Source organism: Pelophylax lessonae (assembly GCF_965119305.1).
Source record: "Pelophylax lessonae genome assembly, chromosome: 2".
Taxonomy (NCBI): domain Eukaryota; kingdom Metazoa; phylum Chordata; class Amphibia; order Anura; family Ranidae; genus Pelophylax; species Pelophylax lessonae.
This window is the reverse complement of record NC_138769.1, coordinates 132,831,636-132,858,096: the sequence shown is the minus strand read 5'-3', so window position 1 is coordinate 132,858,096 and position 26,461 is coordinate 132,831,636. Positions and strand designations below refer to the sequence as shown.

General features: G+C 46.8%; 1 protein-coding gene across 3 annotated transcripts in view; it reads left to right on the top strand.

The window, feature by feature from the left end:
* The first annotated feature begins 520 nt into the window (after nt 1-520).
* RABGEF1 (RAB guanine nucleotide exchange factor 1) overlaps nt 521-26,461 on the top strand; it is a 90,257-nt gene continuing 64,316 nt past the window's right edge. For 2 of the 3 annotated variants that reach the window (XM_082244958.1, XM_082244956.1), the window contains exons 1-2: nt 521-603; nt 15,586-15,771. In XM_082244958.1, coding sequence (XP_082101084.1) covers nt 15,593-15,771 — 179 coding nt within the window. In that variant the 5' untranslated portion in view covers nt 521-603; nt 15,586-15,592. The remainder of the gene's footprint in view (nt 604-15,585; nt 15,772-26,461) is intronic. The other variant, XM_082244957.1, reaches the window with a different exon arrangement.

The window sequence follows — 26,461 nt, the reverse complement described above, 5'->3', positions numbered from 1 at the left end:
CGTCTCTTCCGGCCAATCAGCGCGACGGAGCCGCCGAACCCGGAAGAGACTGCGAGGGATCATGGCAGCGCCCGCAGCGATGTCCGGGGGTCCGTGGCGGGGCTTCGTTTTAAGGTAAGTTACACATAATGGGCTAGTATGCGATGCATACTAGCTCATTTTGCCTTTGTCTTGCAGGTTTTTTTTTTATAGAGTTTACAACCGCTTTAACACTGCCACTGATGTACTGAATATCATATAAGAGTGGACTGTATATCTCTCATAGTTCGTTAGGGGGCGCTACCGTCTAATGGTGCCAATGCCAGTTCCACCACATCACCGCTTCTGCTCAGCAGCAACATACCAGGAGAAACATGTATTCATGCGCATTATTGACATTTAAATTAATTCCTAAAATGAGTCGTTAATGGAAAAATAAAGTCGGACAGTGACACTGAAACGCTCTTTTTTTCGAACTGCCCACTCATACCCGGAAGTGTCCGTCCACAGCGAGGCTTGGAACGCAGCGCATGCAACGTCATTACGCCGGGCCTGGCCTGCGTGTCGCTCTGGGGTGAGAGGCAGGAGGGTCACAGGAACTCAAATTACCTGGGACGAACAAAGGTAAGAGCCCGGAAGATACGGGGCGGGGGGGTCTTGTTATTGTGAGGCGGGAGGACATGTGTGACAACGAATAATTAACATATACAGTGGTTTCCGTGCCGGTCAGAGGGGCATGTCTGCTGATAACCCAGAAGTGCAGCACCAGGCTGAGGGCTTTATCCATCATGTGTGAAGCCCCCACTTCCCAGTAGCAGTTGGTGTCTCAGGTTTGGAGTGAAGGATGTTTGTGTCCTGCGGACAGTATAGAGTCAGTGCAATTCATAAAGAGTGTGGTAGTCACTGATTAGAACTCTGTTAGGGCCTGTGCACCCCAATTGTTGCTGGATTTCTGTACATGTCAGGAACACAGATTGGTGGCAGGAGATGCCCAGCGCTGAGGGCAGGGCACAACATAAAGGCAAGTTTCCGTACGGTGCCTATTCATTCCAATGGGCTGCCAAATAAACAGGAACACACAAAACGTTCTGCAGGCATGATTTTATAAATTGCACCAAACCGAACGATTCTGTGGTACCAATGCCTTTGAGTGGCTGCGAATGCACCCTTGTTTGTTAGATGCGTTAGGGCAGTGATGGTGAACCTTGGCACCCCAGATGTTTTGGAACTACGTTTCCTATGATGCTAATGCACTCTGCAGTGTAGTGGAGCATCATGGGAAATGTAGTTCCAAAACATCCAGGGGGGCCAAGGTTCGCCATCACTGCGTTAAGGTGTTATTGTAAAATAATAGCATCTTCAGAGAACAGCACCTTTTACATGCGTAAAAACTCGTACCGCATTACCGAGCTTCCTCTGCTGCCAGTGCACCTCTCACACAGATGGGGCAATCAGATGAGGAGTTTTGTTGTGGGTGGGCAGAGCATGATGGAGGACTTTGAGAGAATAGTTCCCCATCAGATCGACTTGCGCTGGGATGGACAGTGGGCAGATTCCATAGCTGTTAGCCCAATAGTGACTATGGAATCCATGTCCTGCTGTCAACTGGATGTGGAAGGAGTCTCTCAGCAGCCCTGTCAGGCTCCGCCCACCATGAAAGTTCCGCCCCACATCATTGCTTGCTAGGATACTGGCAACCTGCATCCTAGTAACCAATGGAAAAAAATACAAAACCCATTCACTGAAATGTATTCAAGGAGAAGTATGGGAAAGCAAAAATATCTAGTATATATTACCTTATTGCTTCCATGCCTTTTCCTTCTTTCCTTTATTTTTGCAGTGTGGGTGCTTAAAGTGTTAGGAAGGGGTCAGTAACGGTCCATTCTGTGTTTAAAAGTTTAGGAAGGGTGGATAAAACTCCTGCAATCCACCCCCTCTTTCAGTCCCTTTTTTTTCCCTCGGACATGTGGCCGCCCTTGGGGAACGGGCACACACACCTCCGCAGCAAGCTGGAATTTGCTTTTCATGTGCCTCCACTTCCATAACAACCTGTCATCACACTAAAACCAGGAATCAGAGGCAGTGTAAGAAGCTGTGCACTCTTCATACCTCCAGCAGCTCTCCCGTTCTGTGTTGTCGGCTGCACTTCACCTGCAGCTTGTGTACTCCTCTGATCCTCTGTGAGATCTGATCCCCCTCCCTTAATGTCACCTCAGTGACATTAAAAGACGGTGTCAGCTTCTCCAGCCATTGCCAGCTGGAGGAGAGAGTTTGGGTTGTTGGGGTGCTGGGAAGAGTGTCAATGAGCTTCTCATGCTTACAATCCTCAGGATGGACACAGGATCATCTGCCTAGAAGTGAGAGGAGCTTTCAGTGTTGTGTGGACTCTCAGGAGTGAGTAGAGAGAAGGAAGGTGGGCAGATTCGGACCAGATTGTCGGCATGACACTCCATAAAAGACTGTAGCCCCTCCTACAGATTAACTCTTCTTTAACAGTAAGTGTTGGTTCACACTATGGCGATCCAACTTCGGGGGCGAAAAGTGAAGTCGCTGTGCACGGACTTCACATAATGGAAGTCAATGCAAGTCGCTCCGACTTTGGTCAAAAGTAGTGCAGGAACTTTTTTCTAAGTCGGAGCGACTTGAGTCGCTCCTATTAGAATGGTTCCCATAGCATTGAATGGACCAAGTCGCCTGACAAGTCGCAGTAGTGTGAACCGGGACGAAGTGTGCACTTGTAAGAGGGCAGGGAAGATTTGTATGCACTAACCGCTCATAAGGATTAACATAAAGCAAATAAAGGAAACCCATACTCTTTTAGGAGTGCCATCTTCAGCTGTCAATCTCAAGGAGGGCAGAGCTTGATGGGAAACTCCGCCCATTGTCTGTGTGCCTTTTCTTCATTGGTTGCTGGATGCAAGAAACCAGTAAAGAAAATAAAAAACATTAACAAAAGTTAAAGAGGCGCTCTGGTCAGCAATGGATAAGCACTTTGTGTGAAACGCGTCTGCTGAGCGTTGTGGATCCTTTTGTGTGTCATGTTTTAAGCCTTTGATTCTACAATGGACGAATAAACCCAGATTTTTCTACATTCCTGGATGTGCCGCATTCTCTCCTGCTGTAGGAGCTCTGGTCTCCCTCCAAAAAAAAAAAGTCAGCAGTTATAAATATTGTAGATGCTGATTTTTTTATACAAGAACACCTAACTGTTCAAGAATCTAGCGTTGTCCTCATCCAAGTTTATTCTTCAATCCACATCGGGGCCACAGCCCAGCATCTTGACTAAGGGAAACCGGCAGTGAAGACTTGTGGCTTCACAACTGGTTTCCCACTGCGCATGCTCAAGCCATGCTGCACTTTGTGAATGGTCCCGCAGTCTTCCAGGACCTTTGATTTGTCCCAGAAGGCTGAGGGGGAAGGAGGGGAGGGCCGAACTTCTGCTTGAATCGCCGCAGAGATCTGACTGCAAGTGGGAGCAGGTACCTGCACCTGTCAAAACCAAGTACCCCCTTCCCTCCCAAAAAGTGCCAAATGTGGCAGAGAAGGCAGGGGAGGGGGAGATGTAAATAAGCAGTTCTGCTTTAAAGCAGTACTAAACACAAGGAAGCTGCCATCTTAGCCTCGGTCTGATGATGATCTGCATTTTCCATTTTCCCGAACATGTGATCAGTTATTGGATGGCTTGACACTTCTTTTGAGAGCAAAAGCAATTGTGACAGTTAGTGGCAGTCTCACAGGCCCCTAACCCTCTCGTGCTCTTTTCCCCTACCCCAATACCCAATAGCCATTGCTTCCCCTGCCATTCTGAGCCCCAAGCCCCACAAGCAGACCACATAGTCTCCGTGCTGGGCGCCAGGGAGCTGCCCCCTGCTGAGGATTTCCTGTTATTTTGCTGGCCAAGTGCCAGGTAGTCTGCCCCCCTCTGTGTCTGAATGTGGATTCCCACATGCATGCTACAGACCTGTTTCCCCTCCTCTGTCTCAGTGGGCTCTGTGGCCGCTATAGACAAAGGCTGCTCTGGCCCTGCACAGATAGCGCGGCCTTTGTTTCTAGCGGACGCGGAGCTACAGTAACTGGATTACGAATCTCGGGTTACCTGGGCAATAACAATGCACCCAACTGCAGTTCTAAAATGCCAGGGCAGGGCCCAGGGGTGAGAGAAGTCTCCTTGCTGTCTGTCGCCCTCACTGTACTGTGGTGCTGTGTGTGGTCCTAAACTGCGGCCAGACCCCACAGTACCCTGTCATGGAATCCATAAGCCTCGCTGTGTCCCTTTGCTGAGGCCTTACCCCCACTTTACCCCATGTGCTGGACCTACCCTGCATGCCTGGATCCATGCCCTGTGTACCGGATTACCCTTTCTTGCCCAGATCTTTGCCTTGTGTGCTGGATCAACCCTCTCCTACCTGGATCTTTGCTCTGTGTGCTGGACTTACCCTGAGTGTCTGGATCTGGTCCCTGTGTGCTAGATAAACCCTTTCCTCTCCAAATCTTTGCACTGTGTGCCGGACCTACTCTACGTGCCATGTGTTCTAGATTAACCCTTTCCTACCTGGATCATTGCCCTGTGTGCCCGGATCCCTGCCTTGTGTGTTGGAATAGCCCTTCCTACCCGGATCTTCTCCCTGTGTGCTGGACATACCCCGATCCGCTTGGACCCCCCTGTCCTGTGTATTGGACCCCCTCATTGCTGGGCAACTCTGTGTGGTGTTGGATCACACCCGGTGAACTATCTCGGTGTACTGTGTCTTTGCCACTCCTTTTGTGCCCTTACATTTCTCAATAAACGCCTGCACATCAGGATTTGTGTGATCCACCTCCACATGCTCTCTCTCTACACTCCTAGTTCGCTAAGGGCAGGTAATCATTTTATTGCATAGTTACATTGGTCCAGCTTGGATCAATTTAAGTATGCATGTGCTATACCTGTGGAAGCGTCAAATCACTGTAGTAGTTGTCGCTACTAAAGTTGTAGAGGAATGGACACTGAGAATATGGTTTGGATTACTTCAAATGGGACAGTAATATTTGTCAACAATATATCTCAAGGATCCATGTTAAAGGCCTAGCTGCCTATTACCAATAGAATACTGCTCCACACAGTCAGACTCATAGCAGATGCTTATATCATCAGCTCTTCCACCTGTCTTCCACACATTGTTGATTACGCTGATTTACTCACCTATTGTCTACTGTTGGGATGTGTTTACACTTTATAATAATGTGTATTGTACTTCAGGAGCCCGATGATGGCAAGTCTGCTAGTTAACAGTGATTCAATCAACCTGAACCAATTATCTATTAGTTGCTGGTGGGAAAGTAAAATACTGTTTGTGTTGGTTGAGTCTGTGAAATGTTTACTTGTCCCCTCATAAGGTTCCGCTGGGAATGCCCCTGGAAAATGATTTAAGAAACCCCTTGCATGGGGAATCATATAAAAGCCAGTTGTGGATGAATAAAAGTTGTTGACTCCCAGAACTGTGTGTCGTCCAGTTACTGGAGGGGATTTTGCCTTGGATATGTTGGTACTTAGCTTCAAGGATTATACAGCGGAGATACCTAGGCTGAGTATTGGAGCTCTGCTACAACAGTAATCCCCACTAACCTCGGAGTCTTTAGACATGGAGATCACTGCTCCCATTTGTCCTAAGGCAGCTCTGCTAAGTATCCAATGTGCATCTTATGGAAGCGGGCTCCAGCTGCATATGTGTCTGTCAACTATGCTCCCTGTCCTCCCAAATACCTTGAAAATACCCAGAGTTCCTTTAAAGAAGAAGTCACTATTTAAAATGTTCTGGCTTCTAGTGGGGTAAGTCCAGTGAGGTGTATGTCAGCTTTTACATTTTTAATAAACATTGGGGAGTACAGCAGCTTCTTTGCCTGCCCCTTCTCTCCTCTTGTCCAATAATGGAAGGCTTTGTGTTTCTTGAAATAATTTAAATGAAATGCCTGCGCTCCTCTATATCAAACAAGCCAAAAAATGCTGTATGAGAGATTCCCCTGATATCTTGTATAAAAGGAAGTTTTATAATATACAGCACTATGCATTGATAAAAATATTAAAAGTGCAACATTTAAAAAGTGGTTGTAAACCGTGGCAGTCTAAAGAGAAAAAAAAAATCCTTTTTACCCCATAGTAGCACAATATTGAAAACGTACCTTAGACCGAAGCCCTCCATCGTTGCACTGTCACAGTGCCGCGATTACGTCACTCCTGCGCATGTGATGCATGTTTAGGAGATATTTATTTTACCTACACATAGGCCTTAATATAAGCTTACTTGTAGGTAAAAGTCACATAGCAGACTTTACTATCGCTTTAAGCACATGTACGGTAACACCCTCTATTTTAGCTTATACACTCAATATAAAGTGACCAGTGCAAAAACAATGTGACATCTCAATCCACAGAAACTTAGTGAATTCAATCAACACATGTTTTGCTAAACCCTTTAAATAGTCCAAATACAATGTCCAAGTCGTGCTCAGTGCTCCACACTATTTGAGTCACTCTCTGTATGGTTCCTTTTTCCACTTTGTGCTGCATTGCTATTGTGCTGTGAATCATTAGTTCCATCCTTATTGGCTGTGATTGACAGCAGTGGGAGCCAAAGGCTTCGGCTGCTGTGTCTCAGCCAATGAGGAGGGAGAGACCTGGGAGAGCTTCTGCTCTTGTGAACACCACTGGGTCTGGATCAGGCTCTGGTAAGCATAAGGTGGGGGGGGGGGGGCTGAGGGGAGAGCTCCCCCCCCCCCCCTTTGAAGGTTTTTTTTACCATGAATGGTAGTAAAAAATCCTTTAGCTTTTACAACCACTTTACTATTGGAGGGTGTCCTGCCAGGCAAACCACCTTTTGCTTATGTTGATTAGGACAAGGGCCTCTTCACCACAACCTTAGCCTGGTGGTTGTGGGGGCCTGCAGGGTTCCTGCTGAACCAGCTGAATTTCAATCCATCTATGGCCAGCCGAAAGGGTACGTATTACCTAGGGATGCACCGAATATTCGGCGGCCGAACATTATTCGGCCGAAAATAGAAAAAATAGCACTTTCGGTGTTCGGCCGAATAAGTCAAAAGGCCGAATAATTTTGTGCCGAACAATAGGGCTGAACGATAGTCGATATGATATCGACTATCGTTCTGTGGCCGTAGGCGATATTCATATCGCCGAGGTCACGATATTTACAGGGGGAAGGGACTCGGAGGAGGACAGGAGGACTCACAGACTTCCGTGTTAGGCAGGGGAAGCCGGGACACTTCAGCGGTGAGCATACATACATTACTCACTCGTGCACTGCAGCCCGCCCCACACATTCAGTGAGTCTTAGGCTGGCCATACACTATACAATTTTCTTATTCAATTTCCTTTAGATTTACCTTAAACTATGTAGTGCAAGGGCCTGCCTGACTGCATACAAATTGAAAGTGTTTAGGTTTGACCCTAAATTACATGGTTTTGGTAAATCTAAAGGAAAGTTGAACAAGAAAATTGTATAGTGTATGGCCAGCCTTACTCTCCTCCCTAGTTTTTTCAATGGCACATTCAGGAAGCCAATCACGCCGTGATTAGCTGCACAGCGAACCAATCACGCGTGCCTGCACACCTGATTGGTTCCGCTGTGCCGCTACTCACGGCGTGATTGGCTTCCTGAATGTGCCATTGAAAAAACTAGGGAGGATTGTATGACTCACTGAATGTGTGGGGCGGGCTGCAGTGCACGAGTGAGTAATGTATGTATGCGGCTGTGCTCCTTTCCAGGCTCCTACTAGTCCACCTCCAGCCTCCTACTACCACCACTATGAGAGACTGTCTGTCACGGTATAATCTGATCGAGTCCACACTGACACTGACTGACTGTCACTGAGTAATTGATGTTACCACATTAACCCTGACCTGCCCAGTGCCCTGTATCTGCAATTAAAATTTACAAGGCTGCCTGCATGCTTCCTGATTTCCATTCCCAGCATCCTTCCCAATCCCTACAGTGTCACTAACATTAACCCTATGGTACAAGGCTGCAGTGTGCACTGAATCCCATTCCCTACAGTAACATTTAGGGAGAAAGACATGAGAGGACAAGAGAGAGAGAGAGAGAGACATGAGAGGACAAGAGAGAGAGAGACATGAGAGGACAAGAGAGAGGACAAAAAATTGGCAAAATAAATGGAAAAAATGCGAAACACCGCGTTCGGTATTCGGCCTTCGGCCAAACATTTCATTATTATTCGGCTTCGGCCAAGAATTTCATTTCGGTGCATCCCTAGTATTACCTTTACTTATTCACAAAAAATATGTTGCTCCACCTTCTGTCATGTCTTCTAATGATGCAGATCCATGTCAGTCAAGTCGGTCACAATCAAACAATGCAAAATGCCCACTGACCCGCCAAAAGAAAAAAACCTGACGCCCACCAAGCTGCATCTGATTCTGTTGCTTTCTGTGTGCCCGAATGACATCTTTGGGTCCCCACTGCTAGAGTAAGCAGAGGGACTGGATCACTCGGTGATGTTATCTCAACCCCCCCCTTGTTAAGGGCACGTGGCCCAGTGTGGTGGAACCACATGCTGGGTTTTTTTCTGCATGGAGTGGGGGGCCCTAAAATTCACACAAGACCTAAGAGTTGCGTTCCGGTGTGTGTTTGATGCATTTTAGCACAATCCTGTACAGATTAGTGCAGAAAAAATGCAGCATGTTGTACTTTTTTTGGGGGGGGGGGGAATGCACTGGGACTGATGGCACCTGATGTGAACTATGCCATTGGAAACCATACAATCTACTATCCATGCATTTTTGATGCAGGAAAAAAACACACTGGACTGCATGTGGTTTAAACCGGCCCTTGGAGAGTATTTCAGGCAATGGGCTCTGCTGACTATTGAGTATTCACAAATAATCCATAGAACACAATACTATGCTAAAAGATTTTCTGTAGCAGTTGGGATATATTTAGGTGGGGGCAGCTGTAATGTCTTGTGACTCCAGTTCTGTAACCGTCAGTGATGAATTATCATTAGTATAGTGATGGCTCATCAGCTTGCCAGCTTCTTCCTGTCTTTCTCGTCTGTCTTTCTGCCTGGCTTGTTTTTGTGCTTTAGCCCTCATAGATGTTAAAATTAGCTTGAAGCACTGTGTAAACACCATTTGTATAGGATGTCTGATGTGAGTTATGCAAATAAAATTTGGTCATCATACCACACCTAGATGTTTGTTTTTTCACTGGCTAAGAAGAGTTAAGAGCTTATTGAAAATGAAGTCCAATGCTAGCTTACTCTTACAGTTGACTGTTGAATGCATAGTATGCCCAAAGCTGAACTCGGTCACACAAATGTTCATATAAATATATACCTTTTTAAAATGGCAATAAAGGATATAAATCCACCTTGTGTGTACTAAATGCCTTTGCAAAGCAAGATATTACCTTGTAAAAGTAGCAAAGACATCACTAAGATGTACAGAGCCTGTGCAAAGGGCAGACCTGTGAAGTGGGCCCAGTTGGCCCACCTACTGCACACTGCCTGCAGAATACTGGAGGGGGAGGATGCAAGACCTACACAAGGGGAGAGCGCACCAGAAATTGGTCAGTATTACAGGAAGCTCCTGCACAGAGGCGTTAAGGAAGGAATACAGTACACTAAACACACCATGATTCAGTGCCGGTTCACATTTCTGCGATGCGGGAATGCTTCGAATATGCAGGGTGTTCCCACATCGCATCCGCACCCTTTGGCAGTTCACACTGCCATATGCGATATGGAATTGTCATATGGTAATGTCAATTAAAAGTTAACGACACCCCCAGTTGAGATCGCATATACGCTTATTGCGATTTTTGGTAAAAAAAAAAAAAAAATATGTAGCAGAAAACAAATTTGGCCTAAAATGTTAAAAAATTTTGATTTTTAAACTTTTTTTGAGAATGTCATATAGCAGAATGTGAAAACATTTTATTTTTTTTATTTTATAATTGTCGCTCTTTTTTTGTTTATAGTGCAAAAAATAAAAATCGCACAGGTGATCAAATACCACCAAAAGAAAGCTCTACTTGTGGGAAAAAAGGACGTCAATTTTATTTAGGTACAGTGTCGCACGACCGCGCAATTGTCCGTTAAAGTAACGCATGGCCGAATCGCAAAATAGGGCCTGGTCATTAAGAGGGCAAATCCATGCAGTCTTAAAGTGGTTAATGCTTCTGTTAATTTGTCTCCTGTATAAAGGCTGACTAAAAGAAATCAACCTGAGTGCTGCTGCCATTTGTATGTAGGGCAGGTTAACCTTATTTAAAGCATGAGAAAGAAGTGTCAGCTTTAGATAATTCTAACACAAAAAATGAAGAAAAAGAGAAAAGTGGGGTTTTGTAGGCCAAGATGAGATGGTCAGAATATGGTACAACACAGCAGATTTGTTGAAAACGCATGTTTATTGATACTTTCTCATAAAAAAGCATGTGTGAGCCCCCGTTCATACAAACTACGCTACTTCGCACCGTGACCTCTGAGGTCGCGGTGCGAGCAGCACGCCGTGACCTCGGAGCGGCCGCCACGGGCTTCATAACATTGAAGTCTATGGCGGTCGCCTCCAGGTCGCCCCAAAGAAGCTCCGGACCCTTTTTCTAAGTCGGAGCGTCTTGTGTCGCTCCTATTAGAACGGGTCCGCAGCTTCCCTATGGGAGGCGACCTATGGCGACCTGTGAGGCGACCAGGTCGCCTCACAGGTCGCCTTAGTGTGAACGGGGACTAAGCATGCTCTGAGGACATACATACATACATACAACATATAGTAACATAAAAACAAAAACGCAAATTGAGATAACCAAGTGGCGGGTCTCAACAAAAGAGATGGAAATGGTCGCTGCACAGCCACGCAGGGATCATTTCCATCTCTTTTGTTGAGACCCACCACTTGGTTATCTCAATTCGTGTTTTTGTTTTCATGTTACTATATGTTGTATGTATGTATGTATGTATGTCCTCAGAGCATGCTTACACATGCTTTTTTATGAGGAAGTATCAATAAACATGCGTTTTCAACAAATCTGCTGTGTTGTACCATATTCTGACCATCTCATCTTGGCCAACAAAACCCCATTTTTCTCTTTTTCTTTTTTTTTGTGTGAATTATACAGGGGTGTGGCCTACTTTTTACGGTAATATTTTTCGTATAATTCTAACACTACTCATCCAGTTGAGAAAATGGAGAGTGTGTCTCCTAGGGAAGATCTACACGACGAGGCTATATTCTCTGTAGAAACTTTAAGTGCAGTATATATGCTGGTTGTTACTAAGATTGAAAGTAGAATTCTAGTTTATGTTCAGGCAAAGATTTTTTTTTTTTGTGTCTTGAATATAGGTGGGGGGGGGGGTTAGACCCTCTTCCTGGTTTATACTGATATGTAGGGACTCTCCTAGAGAGACTTCTTCTCTGCCTTAGTGACAACTTGTTTGACAAATGAGTATCAGAGTGCTGATATCAATGTATATGATGACTCCTTAAGTGCTCCTACATTCCCATCACCAAGGCATTATTGGCCTCTCACCTCCAGACCCAGACCCTGCAGGGTCAAACGGCATGAAAACAAAAACCTGAAAACTGCAATCTTCTGACACTCAAAGATGGCTATTCTGGACCTCTTCCACAATTTTACACATGTAGGGGGAAAGTAAGCAAGAATCTAGTGCTCTCCCTAAGGTTAAAAGGAATTTTATTGCAGTAAAACCAGTGCACTTGCATTAGGATGATAAGAATCAAGCATGTAGCAGACAGGGTGTGCATCTGTGTGTTCCTGGTGTACCAAGATGGCCACAGGTCACATTGTTTCCCCCGTACGCTTTACGTCCTGTGTGGGTGGGACTTCGTCAGCGGGATAAGGAAACTTACACCGGATCTAGCTTATATTATTGTAACTCTGCCTATGATCTGATTACGGCGTTAATGGTTGCCAAGGAGACACACCCTTCCTCCTGTCCATGAGTGCCACGGCCTTCCGGGACTCTCCCTCCTGACTGAGACTCAGCAGTGGCACCATTGCCTCCCACTGCTGTCAATCAAACTCAGTAAGCCAATGAGAAGAGAGAGGGGTGGAGCCAAACCCAGGCACCATGTCTGAATGGATACACAAAGCTGCGGCTCGGCTCAGATGCCCAAATAGCAAGCTGCTTGCTGTGGGGGCACTCAACAGGCGCGAGGAGCCAGGAGCTCAAGCCAGGGACCCGAGAAAAGGAGAATCCGGGCTGCCCTGTGGAAAACCACTGCACAGAGCAGGTAAGTATAACATGTTTGTTATTTTTATATAAAAAAAAAAGAGACTTTACAATCAAGTAACAATTGTTTAAATATGAGACGCTTGTGTGTTCTTGAATTTTGGGGACCTTTTGAGTATTTCTTCCAGATCTGTGCAGGAGCTTCCTGTAATATAGGTCGGTCACTGCTGTTCAGGGTGACTGGTTTGGTATCCACTCACTCCTGTAAATTTTTGCAGGGAGCCTGCGTTGGGAAATAATGCTGGGTCCCTCCACAGGTCTGTTGTTCTACACATGCTATGTACAGCACAATGCTTCTACTTTTACAAGGTGATAACTGGGTTTTGCTAGGGCATTTGGTACACACACTGCAGATTTATACTCTTTAGGGCAGTGGTCCTCAACCCTGGTCCTCAGGGCCCACTAACAGGCCAGGTTTGCTAGATAACTGAAATTCATCCCAGGTGATATAATTTGCTGCTCAGTGATTGCAGTGCTCTAGTCTGCATCTCCCCAAGGTAATACTTAAAATCTGGCCTGTTAGTGGGCCCTGAGGACCGGAGTTGAAGACCACTGCTTTAGGGCAATTAAGGAATATATTTTTTGTGCTCTGGAATTCAGCTTTAAAGTAGAAATATAGGCAAACCTTCTTTTTTTTTTTTTTTATTTTGGATAGAGTAAGGGAGGGTTATAACCCCTGTCAGGTTTTTTTCGTGATCTGTTTCAAATTGCAGAGATTTCCCTTCACTTCCTGTCCCACAGCCAAACAGGAAGGGAGAGGAAATCCCTGTAAATTAAAGGACATTCCTTGGGGCAGCTTCACCACTTTTTCGCTGTCCACGGCCCGGCGATTCGTCCTCAGACATCTCTTACACCCTTCGAACGTTTGTTCATTCAGGACGACCCTATCCCTCACATGGTTTCTGAGTTGTACCGACTATTGGGAGCTGCATCCTCCGATTCTGCTCCCATATGTACTAGGCTTTGGGAGCGGGACCTGGGAATGCAATTTACTGCCGCCTAGCTTTCTGGCCTTTACCAACTGACCCACTCGAGTTCAGCGGACTCTAAGATGAAAGAAACAAATTATAAGCTCCTGACACGCTGGTACCGAGTGTCGGCGGACTTGGCACGCATCTACCCCTTGGCTTCCTCCGCATGTTGGCGAAACTGCGGCGGTACCGGTACCCTGCTGCATCTGTGGTGGGAGTGCCCGGTGATCGCCCCTTTTTGGCACGACATGCGAGACCAGGTCAAAACTATCCTGGATCTGGATGTGCCATTTAGCCCCCTCCATTTTCTCCTGCACGTGCCCTGCATGCCGCTCAGCCACTATAGACGTAGCTTGCTACCCCATCTCCTCAATGCTGCGAGGAGACTGATCCCGATTTATTGGAAGCGGCCGCAGGGCGGAGTGGCGGCGGATGGTGGACACTATCCGAGATGCGGAGGACTGGGTCGCTAGATGTTGTGGGACACGGGAGCGCAATGACTCGAGGTGGCAGCCGTGGACTGATCACTCCGGTGGTCTGTCCGCGCTGCCCTCGAGCCTGGATCATGCCTTGCTGGTGTTGGCCGACCCTTCCCAGCCCTTAAATCCCTTCCCATTGGCTGTCCTTGGCCCTCAGGAGGACTGGAGGATCCCACGGGGGCGTGGCGTTGGCAGTGCTCCGGATTCCGGCAGGTATGCTCTTCTCTCTCCCTTCCTCCTTCTTCTTCCCTAGGCTCCTTTCCTTCTCTCCCTCTCCTCACCTTTCCCTCTGGTTTCCTCTTTCCGATATCCCTGTTTCTAGATTTCTTTCTCGCTCTTCTTCCCTACATGCTGCCCCATCCACCTCAAGTGGGCGATTATGGTTAATGTTTTGGAGGGTCTGCCGATGCTAGACACGAAGCGTCTTTCTTACCTCTGGCCCCTCCGCCTGCGGAGCTGGCCCTAGGTCGGCACAGCCCTTCTGTGTGGTTCCTCCCAGTCGTCTACTGTACCCCCACGCTTAGTTGGGGGTTTGGGTAGCCTGGGGGGGTGCCGGCTGGGGTCGTTGCACTGGGGGTAGTTTGATGGAGGCTGATGCCCCCCACCCTCGGCGGCGCGCTTCCGTCTGGAGCTCCCTCGGGCTTGCTATTGCACCCTCTGGGACCCACAGACGTCTGTGGCTGACCAAGACGCGTGATGCCCGGCAGGCCGCCCTCTTATCTGTTCAGCTACATGACGGTTTGCACTATGATGTGCTGACGCACACTACTGTTTTCTCAATATGTTCTGTACCGTATTGCACTTTTATGCCCCCTGGGGTACTGCAAAGTTATGCTGCCTCCCTTACTCTGTAATTTTGTTGATGTCTCATTTTTGTCTGTTCTCTTGTACACTAAATAAAGATTCATTAAAAAAAGGACATTCCTTGGGGACCCCCAGGTTACCAGAACTAGTGTACACATTGGAAGATTTCCCCTTTATTACTTTTCTGGAGACAACTCAAAATATGGGTTTTTCTTTTGCTTTCACTTTCAGTGATTTTTGGTAAACAGGATAAATAGAGAAGGTGAATCAATTTAACGGGGGTGTTCTGTCAGAAAACCCTACCCCATCAGATTTCCATACCTCCGTCATTTCTGGTGCAGGTTCGTCATGCAACAGCTGTAGCCGCGTCACACATCCTACTGTGCATGTGCGGAATAGGTAGGGAATTTTGATAACATCGTAAGGGGTTGAGGCAAAAGTCCTACTGCGCATGAGTGGGCGCATGCGCACCAACGGATCGGGTAGCGGCAACTCTTATAACAAACATCCATCCGATCTCCATGGCATACACTGCGCCCAGCCAACAATGAGACAATCCTATTCCCACACGCGCACAGCCACTGTCTCATTGTCGGGTCGGTGCAGTGTGGGGCATGGAGATCAGATTGTCGTGTCTGTGCAGTGTTGGATCGGCGCACTGTGGGCCATGGAGATCGGAGATTTGTTATCAGAGACCCCGCTGCCCGACCCGTTGTGTGCATGCACACTAGGACTTTTGCCTGACCCCTTACGATGATATCAAAATGCCCTACCTATTCTGCGCATGTGTAATAGGACTTGTGACGCGGCTACAGCTGATTCATGACGAAGCCACAGCTGATCCGCAACCGGAAATGACGGAGGTATGGAATTCTGATAGGGTATGGTATTCTGACAGAACAGGGGCACAAACGGCAATAAAAACTGACAGGTGTTCTAATCCCTCTCCACTCTGTACAAAACTAAAAAAAAAAAAAATTCCTTTAGTTATACCTTAAATATTTCAGTCAGTAAACAAGTTTACCTCAACTTTTTGTGTGCAGGTGTAAAATATTGTGTCCTTTAAAATCCAAAATCAATTTGTTTTCCTCCAGCAGAAAGATGAGCCTCAAATCGGAGCGAAGGGCCATCCATGTGGATCAGTCAGAACTCCTCTGCAAGAAAGGATGCGGCTACTATGGCAATCCAGCATGGCAAGGGTTTTGCTCAAAATGTTGGAGGGAGGAATATCAGAAAGCACGACAGAAACAAATTCAAGAGGACTGGGAGCTTGCAGAACGGTATCATTCTCTCTGTTATCAGTTTGTTTTTCTCTGTTTAATTTGCTCCACTAAGGCAGGCCATAGATGTTGCAAACTTCTTTCCTGCATCCGCGAGTTGCTTGCTCCGCCCACCCCCCCCAGCCAAGAGAAGATTGTGATTATTTCTAGCGGCTGTAGCAGCCACTAGTGGTAATCGCAAGTGAATCCGGCAGGCTGGTTGTACCCAAGTAGATCGATCAATTAACTTGGGTACAACCAGCCTGCCAGATTTACTTGCGATTTATACGTTCAGTCGGCCCACACACACTTCGAATCTTGGCTGGTTCCTGCTAAATAGGTCTAGATTTGTCTGTGGCCGCCCTAAGTCATTTGGGTGAATTCAAGTTTTAAGATCTGTCGTGTGCATCTTTGGCTTAGAAATATTAACAATTTACTGTATCCAGACCCAAGAATAAAAATGGAATGTATTGCAGCTTACCGGTCCTTGGATATGGTGGTTTTCTTTTTTTTTTTTTTTTTCTTTTACCTGGTTATGCCGCTAATAAACACTTTCTATCCTAAAGTAACAAGACTCACTCACTGTACTGTATCTTTGGAGCAGAGTTGTCAACTTTGGTCAGGAAGTTTTTGGAATGCAAGACTCCACCCCACCCCTCTTATTTCCACAATGCATGGGGGAAGGGGGGAGGCAGTCTGTAGTCCACATGGAGAATGTGTTCTTTAGTCCACAGAGGGTAACTAAGCTGGGCTGATAATACTGCTTGGATTCAGTGTGGCAGAGTTGTCCGCTCACTGGATTTCTAGCAGAATAAACGGGTATTTTATTGTACCTAATGGAAATATTTAAAGTTTACAAAACATGGGAAAATTTTCATGTTTTTAAAAGATGTACCTGAATATGTTTTTTCCTGTTGCTGAGACAACTACTACTACCCTTTTCGAGTATCTCTATTTTTATGTGGAACTCCACCTAGTTTTTTTGTTTTTATATTTAATGGAGTCGGGCAGAATTTTTTCCTTCGCTATGTCATAGTTGCTGTCTATGATAAAACAAGAGTTTTTCCTGCCATGACTATTACAAGCCAAGCTCTTCTTTTCCAGCTGCATATGATGCAATGAGATTTGAATGTTGTTCTGTGAAGTCCGCTATAGGGGATGTGATGCAGCAGTTTTGTGTTCTGTACCCTGTAGGTTATATCTAGAATATCCAAAGAACATACTGTATCCTCAAAGCCATTCAGCTGGTGGTAATCAATATCCTTACTTGGGGTCTTGAGTGACCGTGAAGGACCAGTGGATAAATATGTATAGAGGGGAATGACAAATACAGCTACAGAAATTTATACAACAGGACAGTAAACAATAATTATTACAGATCTGTTATAGCAAAATGAAAAATGCATATAAAACTAAACTTTTAGTTTTTAAACAAAGCATAGAATGCTTAGAATCTGTGTCAGGTTATTTTAAAAGCAATTAAAAAACATGGCCACCTGCTCTATGCAGTGGTTTTGCACAGAGCAGCCCCGATCCTCCCTTTCTCAGGTCCCCCACTGGTGCTCCTGGCCCCTCCCTTTTGCTGAGTGTCCCAGAGCAAGCAACATGCAGGTTCGCTCCCGAGCCACTGCTTTGTGTGTCTATTCACATATAGCGCCACGGCTTGGCCCTGCCCCCTCTCCCTCCTCATTGGCTCACTGAATGTGATTGACAGCAGCTGGAGCTAATGCTGTCTCCACAAATGCTGAGTCTCCGAAGAGCTGAGGCTCTTGTGCACTTTGCTGGATTGCAATGAAACTCAGAGAAGTATTAGAGGGTTCGGCTGCATAGAGAAGGTTTTTTTTTTACCTTCATGCGTAGAATGCATGAAGGTAAAAAACCTTAAACCTTTACATCCGCTTTAAATCACTGCCTGTGACCCCGATAGGGGAGATTCAACCTCTCTATATGACCACTTTTTTTCTTTTTTTTGACAGTACTATATGACCATTTTTAGCCGAATGTGATGGGTGATGCAAATTTTTTCAAAATCTTTTAAAGAGTATTTCCCCTAAATTTGAAGACCTTTCCTTTCACTTATTTTGTCCCTGGAAGAGGTGAAGGGAAATCTTCCCAATCAAACACAGAGTGCAAGGGGTAAGAAGCAGGAAAGATCCCCATCTCCTGATCCACCGGTTTTTGATCAAGAGTGGGTGAAATCCAAGGATGAGGAGGCAGTTGAAGAACAGTGGATGGTCAGGCAGTGGATTCTGATTCATAGGTGTCAGAGCCTGAAGAGCAGCAAGCAATCAGTCTCTGCTTCTTAATTGCAAAGCATATTAGTTTAGGGTCTTACTGATATGGTCGGTTCAGGTTTCAGACTACCCACCGATGGAAACCTCTAAGGTCACTTACTCCTTTTTGGGTTCATTAAAACCACAGCAGAGTGCTCATGCATTTCCATTACACCCTCTCCTGGAACATGGTATGTATGCTGACTGTGATCATCCAGACAGGGTTTTTGTCCCACCTAAAAGGTTATCCCTCTCATACCCCATGGGGGAGATGTTTGTTAAAAATTGGGGCATGGTGGTAGTTGACACCGCTGGTTTCTTCCCTGAAAAAGTTTTTGACTTGTGAACAATAGCCACATTTTTAAAGATCCAAGAGATAAGAAATGAGAATCACTGCTTAAAGCCTCTTTTTTTCTCTGGCAGGGTCGGCCACGCAGCTGGCAGTGGCTGCTTTTGGCATTTGTCAGAGTCTGAAAGACCGTGTTAAGCGGTTAGTTAGAAGACCTCCAGGTCAGGGGGATGATTCTGCTTGAGGATTTGTTGGATTTGCCACGTGTCTTTGTTGATGCCCTTAAGGATTCAATTCAGATGATCTCTCGCTTGGCTCTTTTGTCAGTACACATGCACAAAGTTTTGTAACTGAAGAGTAGGCAGTGGCTGCTGGCAGAAACACCTAGTGCATTACCCGTGGTCACTGTTTGCAAAATTTTAATAAAATGCCAAATGCATACTCACAGACAAAAAAGATGATAAAATCGTGTTACAAGCATCCACCATATGTGAACCAGAACAAGTCCTTCAATCAGAACCGCTAACGCGTTTCTGGGGTCAAGCCCCCTTCTTCAGAGCTGGTCTTACCAAAAGCAGATCAAACCTATATATAACAGCTTTAATTGTATCAGTTATTAAAATTTTGCAAACAGTGACTACGGGTAATGCACTAGGTGTTTGCGCCTCCTTCTCTCTTTTTTTCCATGTACCCATGTTGGAGTTCCCTGCCTGAGGAGAGCAGCATGCCAGTCTTCCCCTTCAGAGTGAGCGCTAGGCTGAATTTTGTACTTTGGATATTGCAGTGGCTGCTGGCAGTGCAGTAAGCTATTGGCCAGCTTTCTATTTTATGTGCAGCGGCTGTTTGGCAAAGATTTGGATGAATATATATCCAAAAAAATCTCAGGGGGGAAGAGTTCACTTTTACCTTTTTAAGAGGAAATCTAAGTGCCCAACCTTTAAAGAGGTTGTAAACACTCTCTTATAACTTGTACCTATAGGTAAGCCTTTAATAAGGCTTACCTATAGCTACTGTAAATATCTCCTAAAGTTGCACCGTTTTGGAGATATTTACTTGCAATGCAACCGATGACGTCATCGGCACATGCGGGTGGCCGTTCCTTCAGAGCCCTGTGTCGCGAATGGCGGCTCCCACGCGCAAGAGCGGGCGGCACTGCCGGAGCTAGTATGTGATGCATACTAGCTCATTATGCCTTTGTCTTAAGGGGGGGGTTTTTTTTTGGGGGGGGGGGGGTTTACAACCTCTTTAAGGGATCGGACACTTCGGTTTTGAGTTCCTCATCTGCCAGTCATTTTGCCAAGCACAGGCCTCTGCCTCTAGATTAGGGAGACCCGGGCATCCTACCTCCACCGCCGCCGAAGAGAAGACCCGATCAAAGCCGCATTCGGCTCTGATCAGGTCTCCATGTAAAAAACCCAGAAGTGATGTTGCCGAATTCAAAAACCTGACAGCATTCAAAACAGCCAAACTTGGCGTTTTGAATGCTTTTCAGTGCCGAGGAGGGGTTTGGGGTCTTTTAGACCCCCAGATCCCTCCACAAGGAGAAAATATTGGCCGATACCGATATCCGATGACCAAAACATCAGTATCTGTATCGGCATAAAAAAACTATATAGTCGATCACTACTCTAGATATCTATTATACACCACACTTTTTTTAAGGTTATCCGAATAATCGAAACAACAATCGGCCAACTAATCATTTATGAAAATAAATCGTTCGTTGCAGCCCTAATGTAATGTACATTTAGGAAAGAATCTAGGCCTTTTTTAAAGCAATCTACTGAGCTGGCCAGAACCAGCTCTTGAGGGTCTATTCCTCATTTTCACCGCTCTTACTGTGAAGAAACCTTTCCATATTTGGAGAGTAAATCTTTTTTCCTCTAGATGTAAAGAGTGCCCCCTTGTCCTCTGTGATGACCTTAAAGTGAATAACTCAACACCAAATTCACTATATGAACCCTTTATGTGTTTGTACATGTTGATCATATTCCCCAATAATCTCCTCTTCTCAAGAGAGAATAACTTCAGTTCCTCTAATCTATCCTCATAGCTGAACTCCTCCATGCCTCTTATCAGTTTGGTTGCCCTTCTCTGCACTTTCTCTAGTACCCCGAAGTCCTTTTTGAGAACTAGTGCCCAAAACTGAACTGCATATTCTAGAGGAGGGCCTACTAATAATTTGTACAGTGGCAAAATTATGTCTCTCTACAGTCCATACGTCCTTTTTTTTTTTTTTTTTATATAATCATGTAAAACTTATTGGGTTTTCCAACAAAAGAACGGGTACAGAAGTAGATAAACCATACGAGTCTCTCCCTGGTTACAGTCAGGAGTCTAAACAAAACCAAATATTAATTCACAGGCGATAAATGAACAGCAAGTAACATGACTTGGACCAGAAATAATAGGGTTCATAGAGTAATTTTGTCTGAAACCTGGAACAGACTGTAAGTGTACCTCTTTTTCCCCTCAAGCATTGCCATGCTTCGCCCCGTATCAAGCACCGAATGGTGGAGAGGCGCCGGGGGGGGGCTGATACAACTGATGAGGAGTGTTGGCTCCAAAGACATGGCATGCCGGGATAGCAGTGAAAGATGGATAAGAGATAGTGAAGCCCTGAGAATGGAGACAATGAATGTATTGGGGCTAGTAGAAAAACCCATTTACAGCAAATAAAAAAATTATTGTAAGAAAAGCGAAGGGGTACCGGGGGGGTGGGGGGGATGGGGCGCGGGGTAGAAAACCATAGGTACACATAAGTTCACAGTTAGTCAATCCTGGATAAAGTGTGATGAGGGGGTGAGTAGAAGGTAAATTCTTTGCCCTTGTGGTGTGCTAATCGCCGTGGGTCAATGAGTTGTAGGGCTTCAGCAAAAGAAAATTTGGCAGTGGCCAGAATTTGTTGGGGAGGGTGGGGCAGGGGTTTTGCCATGGACTTGTCTTCCTGCACATCCATAACTATATTGAAGTTGCTGCCTATCACAAAGGGTAAGTGCTGGAACTGAGCCAAATGGGTAGAGACTGATTGGAAAAAGAATTTGGTGGCAGTTAGGGGCATAGACATTGGTCACTGTTGAGTCTCTGGTCACGATACATAGGTGAAGGTCAGAATGCGTCCCGTTTACCATAGATACTACTTCGCAGGGGAAATTTTTGTGAATAAGAATCAAGACCCCTGCCTTGCCTTTAACCAATGCTGAGCCATACATTATCCCTACCCATAGTTTGCGCATGCGCAGGAAATCTTCCATAGAGAGATGTGTCTCTTGTAGGAGGGTAATATCGGATTTTAGTCTTTTTAAATGTCGGAGCACCGCCATTCGTTTATGGGGGGAACAAAGTCTCTTGATGTTCCATGAGGTGATTTCCCCTGCAGAGTGTGGGGAGTGGGCTGTGAGGTGCAAATATGTAGCCGGTTTAGCAGATGTTCTGGATTGAATTTGTAGGGTCAGCCAGCCAGCATTAGAGGAGGGGGGGCAAGGGATGGGAGGGGGGGAGAACCTTTTGGGACAAAGTATAGAGAGAAATCAAATTAACTCACAGCTAGAGACAAGCCTGGACTTCACTTTCTTCCACACGTATCTCACCAACATATTGACTGCGTTACCGGAGAGAGGGACAGTGGTCAAAATGCCGAGTCAAAGATTTGGATTTCCCTGACTGGTCGGTAAGCCGGAGAGTAGCCTGGTAAGCCACTGTTAATTTAACACCCCTGAGGTGCAGAGCTGAGCAGATGGGTATAAACGCCTTTCTTTTGCGTAACGCTTCCTGAGAGTAGTCTGCCTGAGAGTAGACCTGGAGACTGCCTGGGAGATGTTTTTTTTATCATGTGCCTTCCGAAGCCTCCATCTCGTGCTCCCTTTACATGTGGCATGCCGCTGGCAGAACGGTCTTCCCAGCTGGGGTGGGCGCTGGCTGTTATGGTGGTCCTGTGCCCAGATCCCCCCCCCCCCCCGCCCTCCTTTTCGGATGTGGCCTGGGCTCCAGAGGTCCCTGGAAGCTTCTTGGACGCTGCGCGTGGCAGCGACATTGCATTGGAGCCTGTGTGCTTCTCAATGGCCAGCAGAAGCCATTTTTGGTTGGTCCGGCGTGCATTAGGAGCAACGGCCATGACAGTAGAGCCTCTGGGCGGCAAATATGGCTGTGGGGGCTCCTCCTTTTCCCCTGGTGCTGACTCCTGGGTTTCCCTTTTTCCCTTGACGCCGCACTTGGATACAGGCTCTCTCTGGTGCATACTGGTGCTACACTGGTGGGGTAGTGAATTCTGGTGAGGTCCTACCCTCTCTGCTGCAGGTTGTGGGGTGCTCCTGATTTCGGGTGCTTCTGTATTGATACAGGTGTGGTGCCTTAGGTGTGTGAGTCCCCTAGTGGTGCTAGATGTTTTTTGCTGTTGGGTTCCCCCTTTACCTTACGGAGTCTCAGGTTCATGTTTCCCCACCTGACCCCGTCTCGAAGGCAGCGGGTCCCTTGGGGTCCCAGCTCTCCATTGATGCCCTGACGGCAGTTCTGGAGGTTTGTTTCCCTGGCCTCCCCTGCTTCATTTGTCTCGTCTGATTCTGAATCTGGCTTGGCCACCACGGATGTAGATCACCAACCTGTGGGGCCTGTAGCCACGCTCCCTGATCTATCATATAGTGAGAATGATTCCTTCGCTCCTGTAGCTGCACATGAGAAGGTGCTGGTTGACACACTGATTACATCAGTGCAGGGAAACTTTGAAAATGGGGGGATGCAGCTGAAGCTGCTGTGGAGGTGGCTTTCCCCTTTGGCACCCATAAGCCGTCTTGCGCGGCAAAGGTGTGTTTGTCTGGGTTGGTTTGTCTGTAAGAATTGGGAGCATCTAAAATGCCCCTTTTGTGGTTCATAAATGCTATGCGGTGAGATACTCCTTTGAAGAGTTACTCCTTAAGAAGTGAACTGTCCCACCAGTAGTGGACCCCCCTGTTTCCAGGTTGAACAAGGCCATCATGATTCCGATAGAGAAATCTTTGGCCTTTAAGGATCCGGCAGACAGAAAAGTGGAGTCTGTCGCCTGCAATATGTTCACTATTGCTGGTTCGTTGCTGAGGCCGGTCCTGGCCATAGCCCTGCTGTCGCCAACACTAACTGAATGGGCAAAACTTTTGCGCCATTATCTGGGGGGCGAGCAGATTCCTCCTGCCTTTGCTGAGTTGGCGAACCAATTGGTCCAGGGGCTGCAGTTTGTGTGCGATGCCTCTTTGGACGTGGCTCCCTTGATTGCTACGCTGTTTCGGCAGTGGTGCTTTGGCGTGTTTCATTGCTTAATTGTTGGTCTGTGGACCAGACTTCTAAAAAAAAAAAAAAAAAAAAAAAATGCTCTGACTAATTTACCTTTTTCAAGGCGATTGCCTGTTTGGGGCTACCCTGGATGACAGCATTAAGAGTCTCACGGCCGGGGAGGGAGTACCTTTCTTCCACAGTCTGGGAAGGGCAAAGAACCTCATCGCAGACAGGGGCCCTTCTTTCTCGGCACACACTTTTTTTTTTTTTTTTTTTCCCTCAGGGTCCACTGACAAGGGTTTAAAACCTTTCAGGGCCTCCTCGAGAGGTTTCAAGCGGCCCTGGTCTGGCAAGCAAGCCGAGAGCGGGATTTCCTAGACCCACGGACAAGGCTCCTTCAGCATGAAGGTGCGCCCTCAACTGTGCCTGGGGTGGGGAGATGTCTTTGTTGATTTCCGGGCCCGTGGATTTCCTTGGTAAAGGACAAATGGGTCCACAAAGTTATTCTGTCTGGGTACAAGATAGAATTTTGTTCTTGACCTCCGGAAAGTTTTTTTCCCTTCTATTGTATTCCTTTTCCTGGACCACTTGCAAGCTCTATTTTGTATGGTGCAAGACCTGTTACTTCAGGGAGTGATTGTCCCGGTTCCAGTTTTAAGGTTTTTATACAAATCTGTTTACGGTTCCCCCAAAAAAAAGAGGGCAAGGTCCGTCCAATTCTGGACCTCAAGGCCCTGAACAGTTTTGTGCGGGTACAGAAATTCAGAGTGGAGTCCACGGTAGTGGCATCCCTACATCAGGGGAATTTTCTAGCCTGTATTGACATCAAGGATGCTTACTTGCAGAGGAACACTATCAGTTCATGGCATTACCCTTTAGTCTTGCCTTGGCTGCTCCGGTTTTCACAAAAGTGTTGGCCTCGGTTCTGGCGTTGCTATGTCAGTGGGGGATTGCGGTACTGGGCTACCATGACGAGTCCTCTTCTTCTGCCTTAATGGTCGACGTGGAGGTCATTATACTGACTCTGGAAGAGTTTGATTGGCTTCTAAACTACCAGAAGTCTGCTCTGATTCCATCCAGGAAATTGGTTTACCTGGGTTTGGCTCTGGATTCAGTTCTAGCCAGAGTGCTCCTTCCTCTGGAAAAACTCAAGTTGCATGCTGTGGTTCATATATTGCTGTCTAGCAGGTGGTTCCCCCTCAAGACTTGCATGCGGGTGCTGGGCCTGATTTTGTCTACCTTCGAGGCGGTTCTGTTTGCACAGTTCCATATGAGGTCCCTCCAAAAACCGAGATCCTGGTAAAATGGGACAAGTGTCCAAAGTGTCTGGACAATCAGATTCGACTGACCCCAGAAACCAGGGATTCCCTGGTCTAGTGGCTTAGCTCTCTGACTCTTCGGCATGGCAAGACTTTTCTCCTCTTGTATTGGACAGTAGTCACTACGGATGTCAGTCTGTCCGGGTGGGGAGATGTCCTTGGACTGAGCTCCACTCAAGGTTGTTGGACGCTGGAGGAATCCAGACTACCAATCAATGTCTTGAAACTTCGGGCAATCAAGCTGTGCCTGGATCACTGCACAGATCAGGTCCGGGGGCTGCTGGTACAGATGCAGTCAGACAATACCACAGCGGTGGCTTATGTCAATCACCAAGGCGGAACAAAAAGTGTGTTAGCGGCTCTGGAAGTAGCCGGCATTCTCCGGTGGCAGAACGCTTCGTTCCGGCCCTCTCCGCCGTACACATTCCAGGAGTGAGAAACTGGCACGCAGACTCTGTCGGCAGGCGTTAGACCAAGGGGAGTGGTTCCTTCATCCGAATGAGTTTCATCTGATATGTCTGCCTTGGGGCACCCCCATGATGGCTCTGTTGGCATCTCGGCTCAACAGAAGGGTACTGAGGTTTGTGGTAAGGTCACAGGATCTTCTGCAGGCGCTACAGATGCTCTGGTGGCCCCGTACGGCCAGTATCGTCTGATTTATGCCTTCCCTCCTCTCAAGCGCCTTCCGCGGCTTCTATGCAGGATCGAGGGGATTCCGGTCATTCTGGTGGCTCTGGACTGGCCTCACCAGTGTTGGTACGCCGACTTGGTGCGATTGGTCGCCGACGTCTCTTGGAGACTACCTCTCAGGTAGGACCTGCTGTCCCAAGGGCCGATCTTCACCCTGCTTTACAGTCACTGGCTTTGACGGCCTGGCATTTGAAAGACATTTGCTGCAGTAGAGAGGCTTGCCTGGGTCGGTAATCCCGACACTGCTGAAGGCTCAGAAGTCTACCTCTAGAAAGATTCACCATCGTATGTGGAAAGCTTACATTTCGTGGTGTGAGTCAATTGGTGTTCACCCTTGCTTCTTTTCGGTGGCTTGGATTTTGACCTTCCTTCAATGAGGTGTTGAGCAAAAGTTGGCCTTGAGTACCATCAACCGACAGGTGTCTGCCTTGGCGGTCTTCTTTTAGTGACCCCCCCCCCTAGCCACGCGTTCATTGGTGTGTTCTTTTATTCAAGGGGTTAGACACCTGACTCCACCGGTGCAGTCTGCTTTACTGCTGTGGGATTTGAACTTGGTGCTCTCAGTTCTCCCAAAGTCTCCTTTTGAAAATATTCAGGAGATTCCGCTGCTTACCCTGTCTCAAAAGATAGCCTTTTTAGTGGCTTTCACCTCTGCTCGCAAGGTGTCAGAACTGGCGGCGTGTTCTTGTTGTTGTACCCCCTATCTGCTGCTCCACAAAGATAAGGTGGTTCTTCGTCCACTCCTGTAGTTCCTACCTAAGGTAGTCTCTGACTTCCATTTGAATGAAGACATCCCAAGAAATTTGCATTGAATGCCTTGGATGTGGTTTGAGCAATTTGGGTGTCTCTGACAACCACAGAGTCTTTTCGGAGCTCAGACTCACTGTTTGTAATCT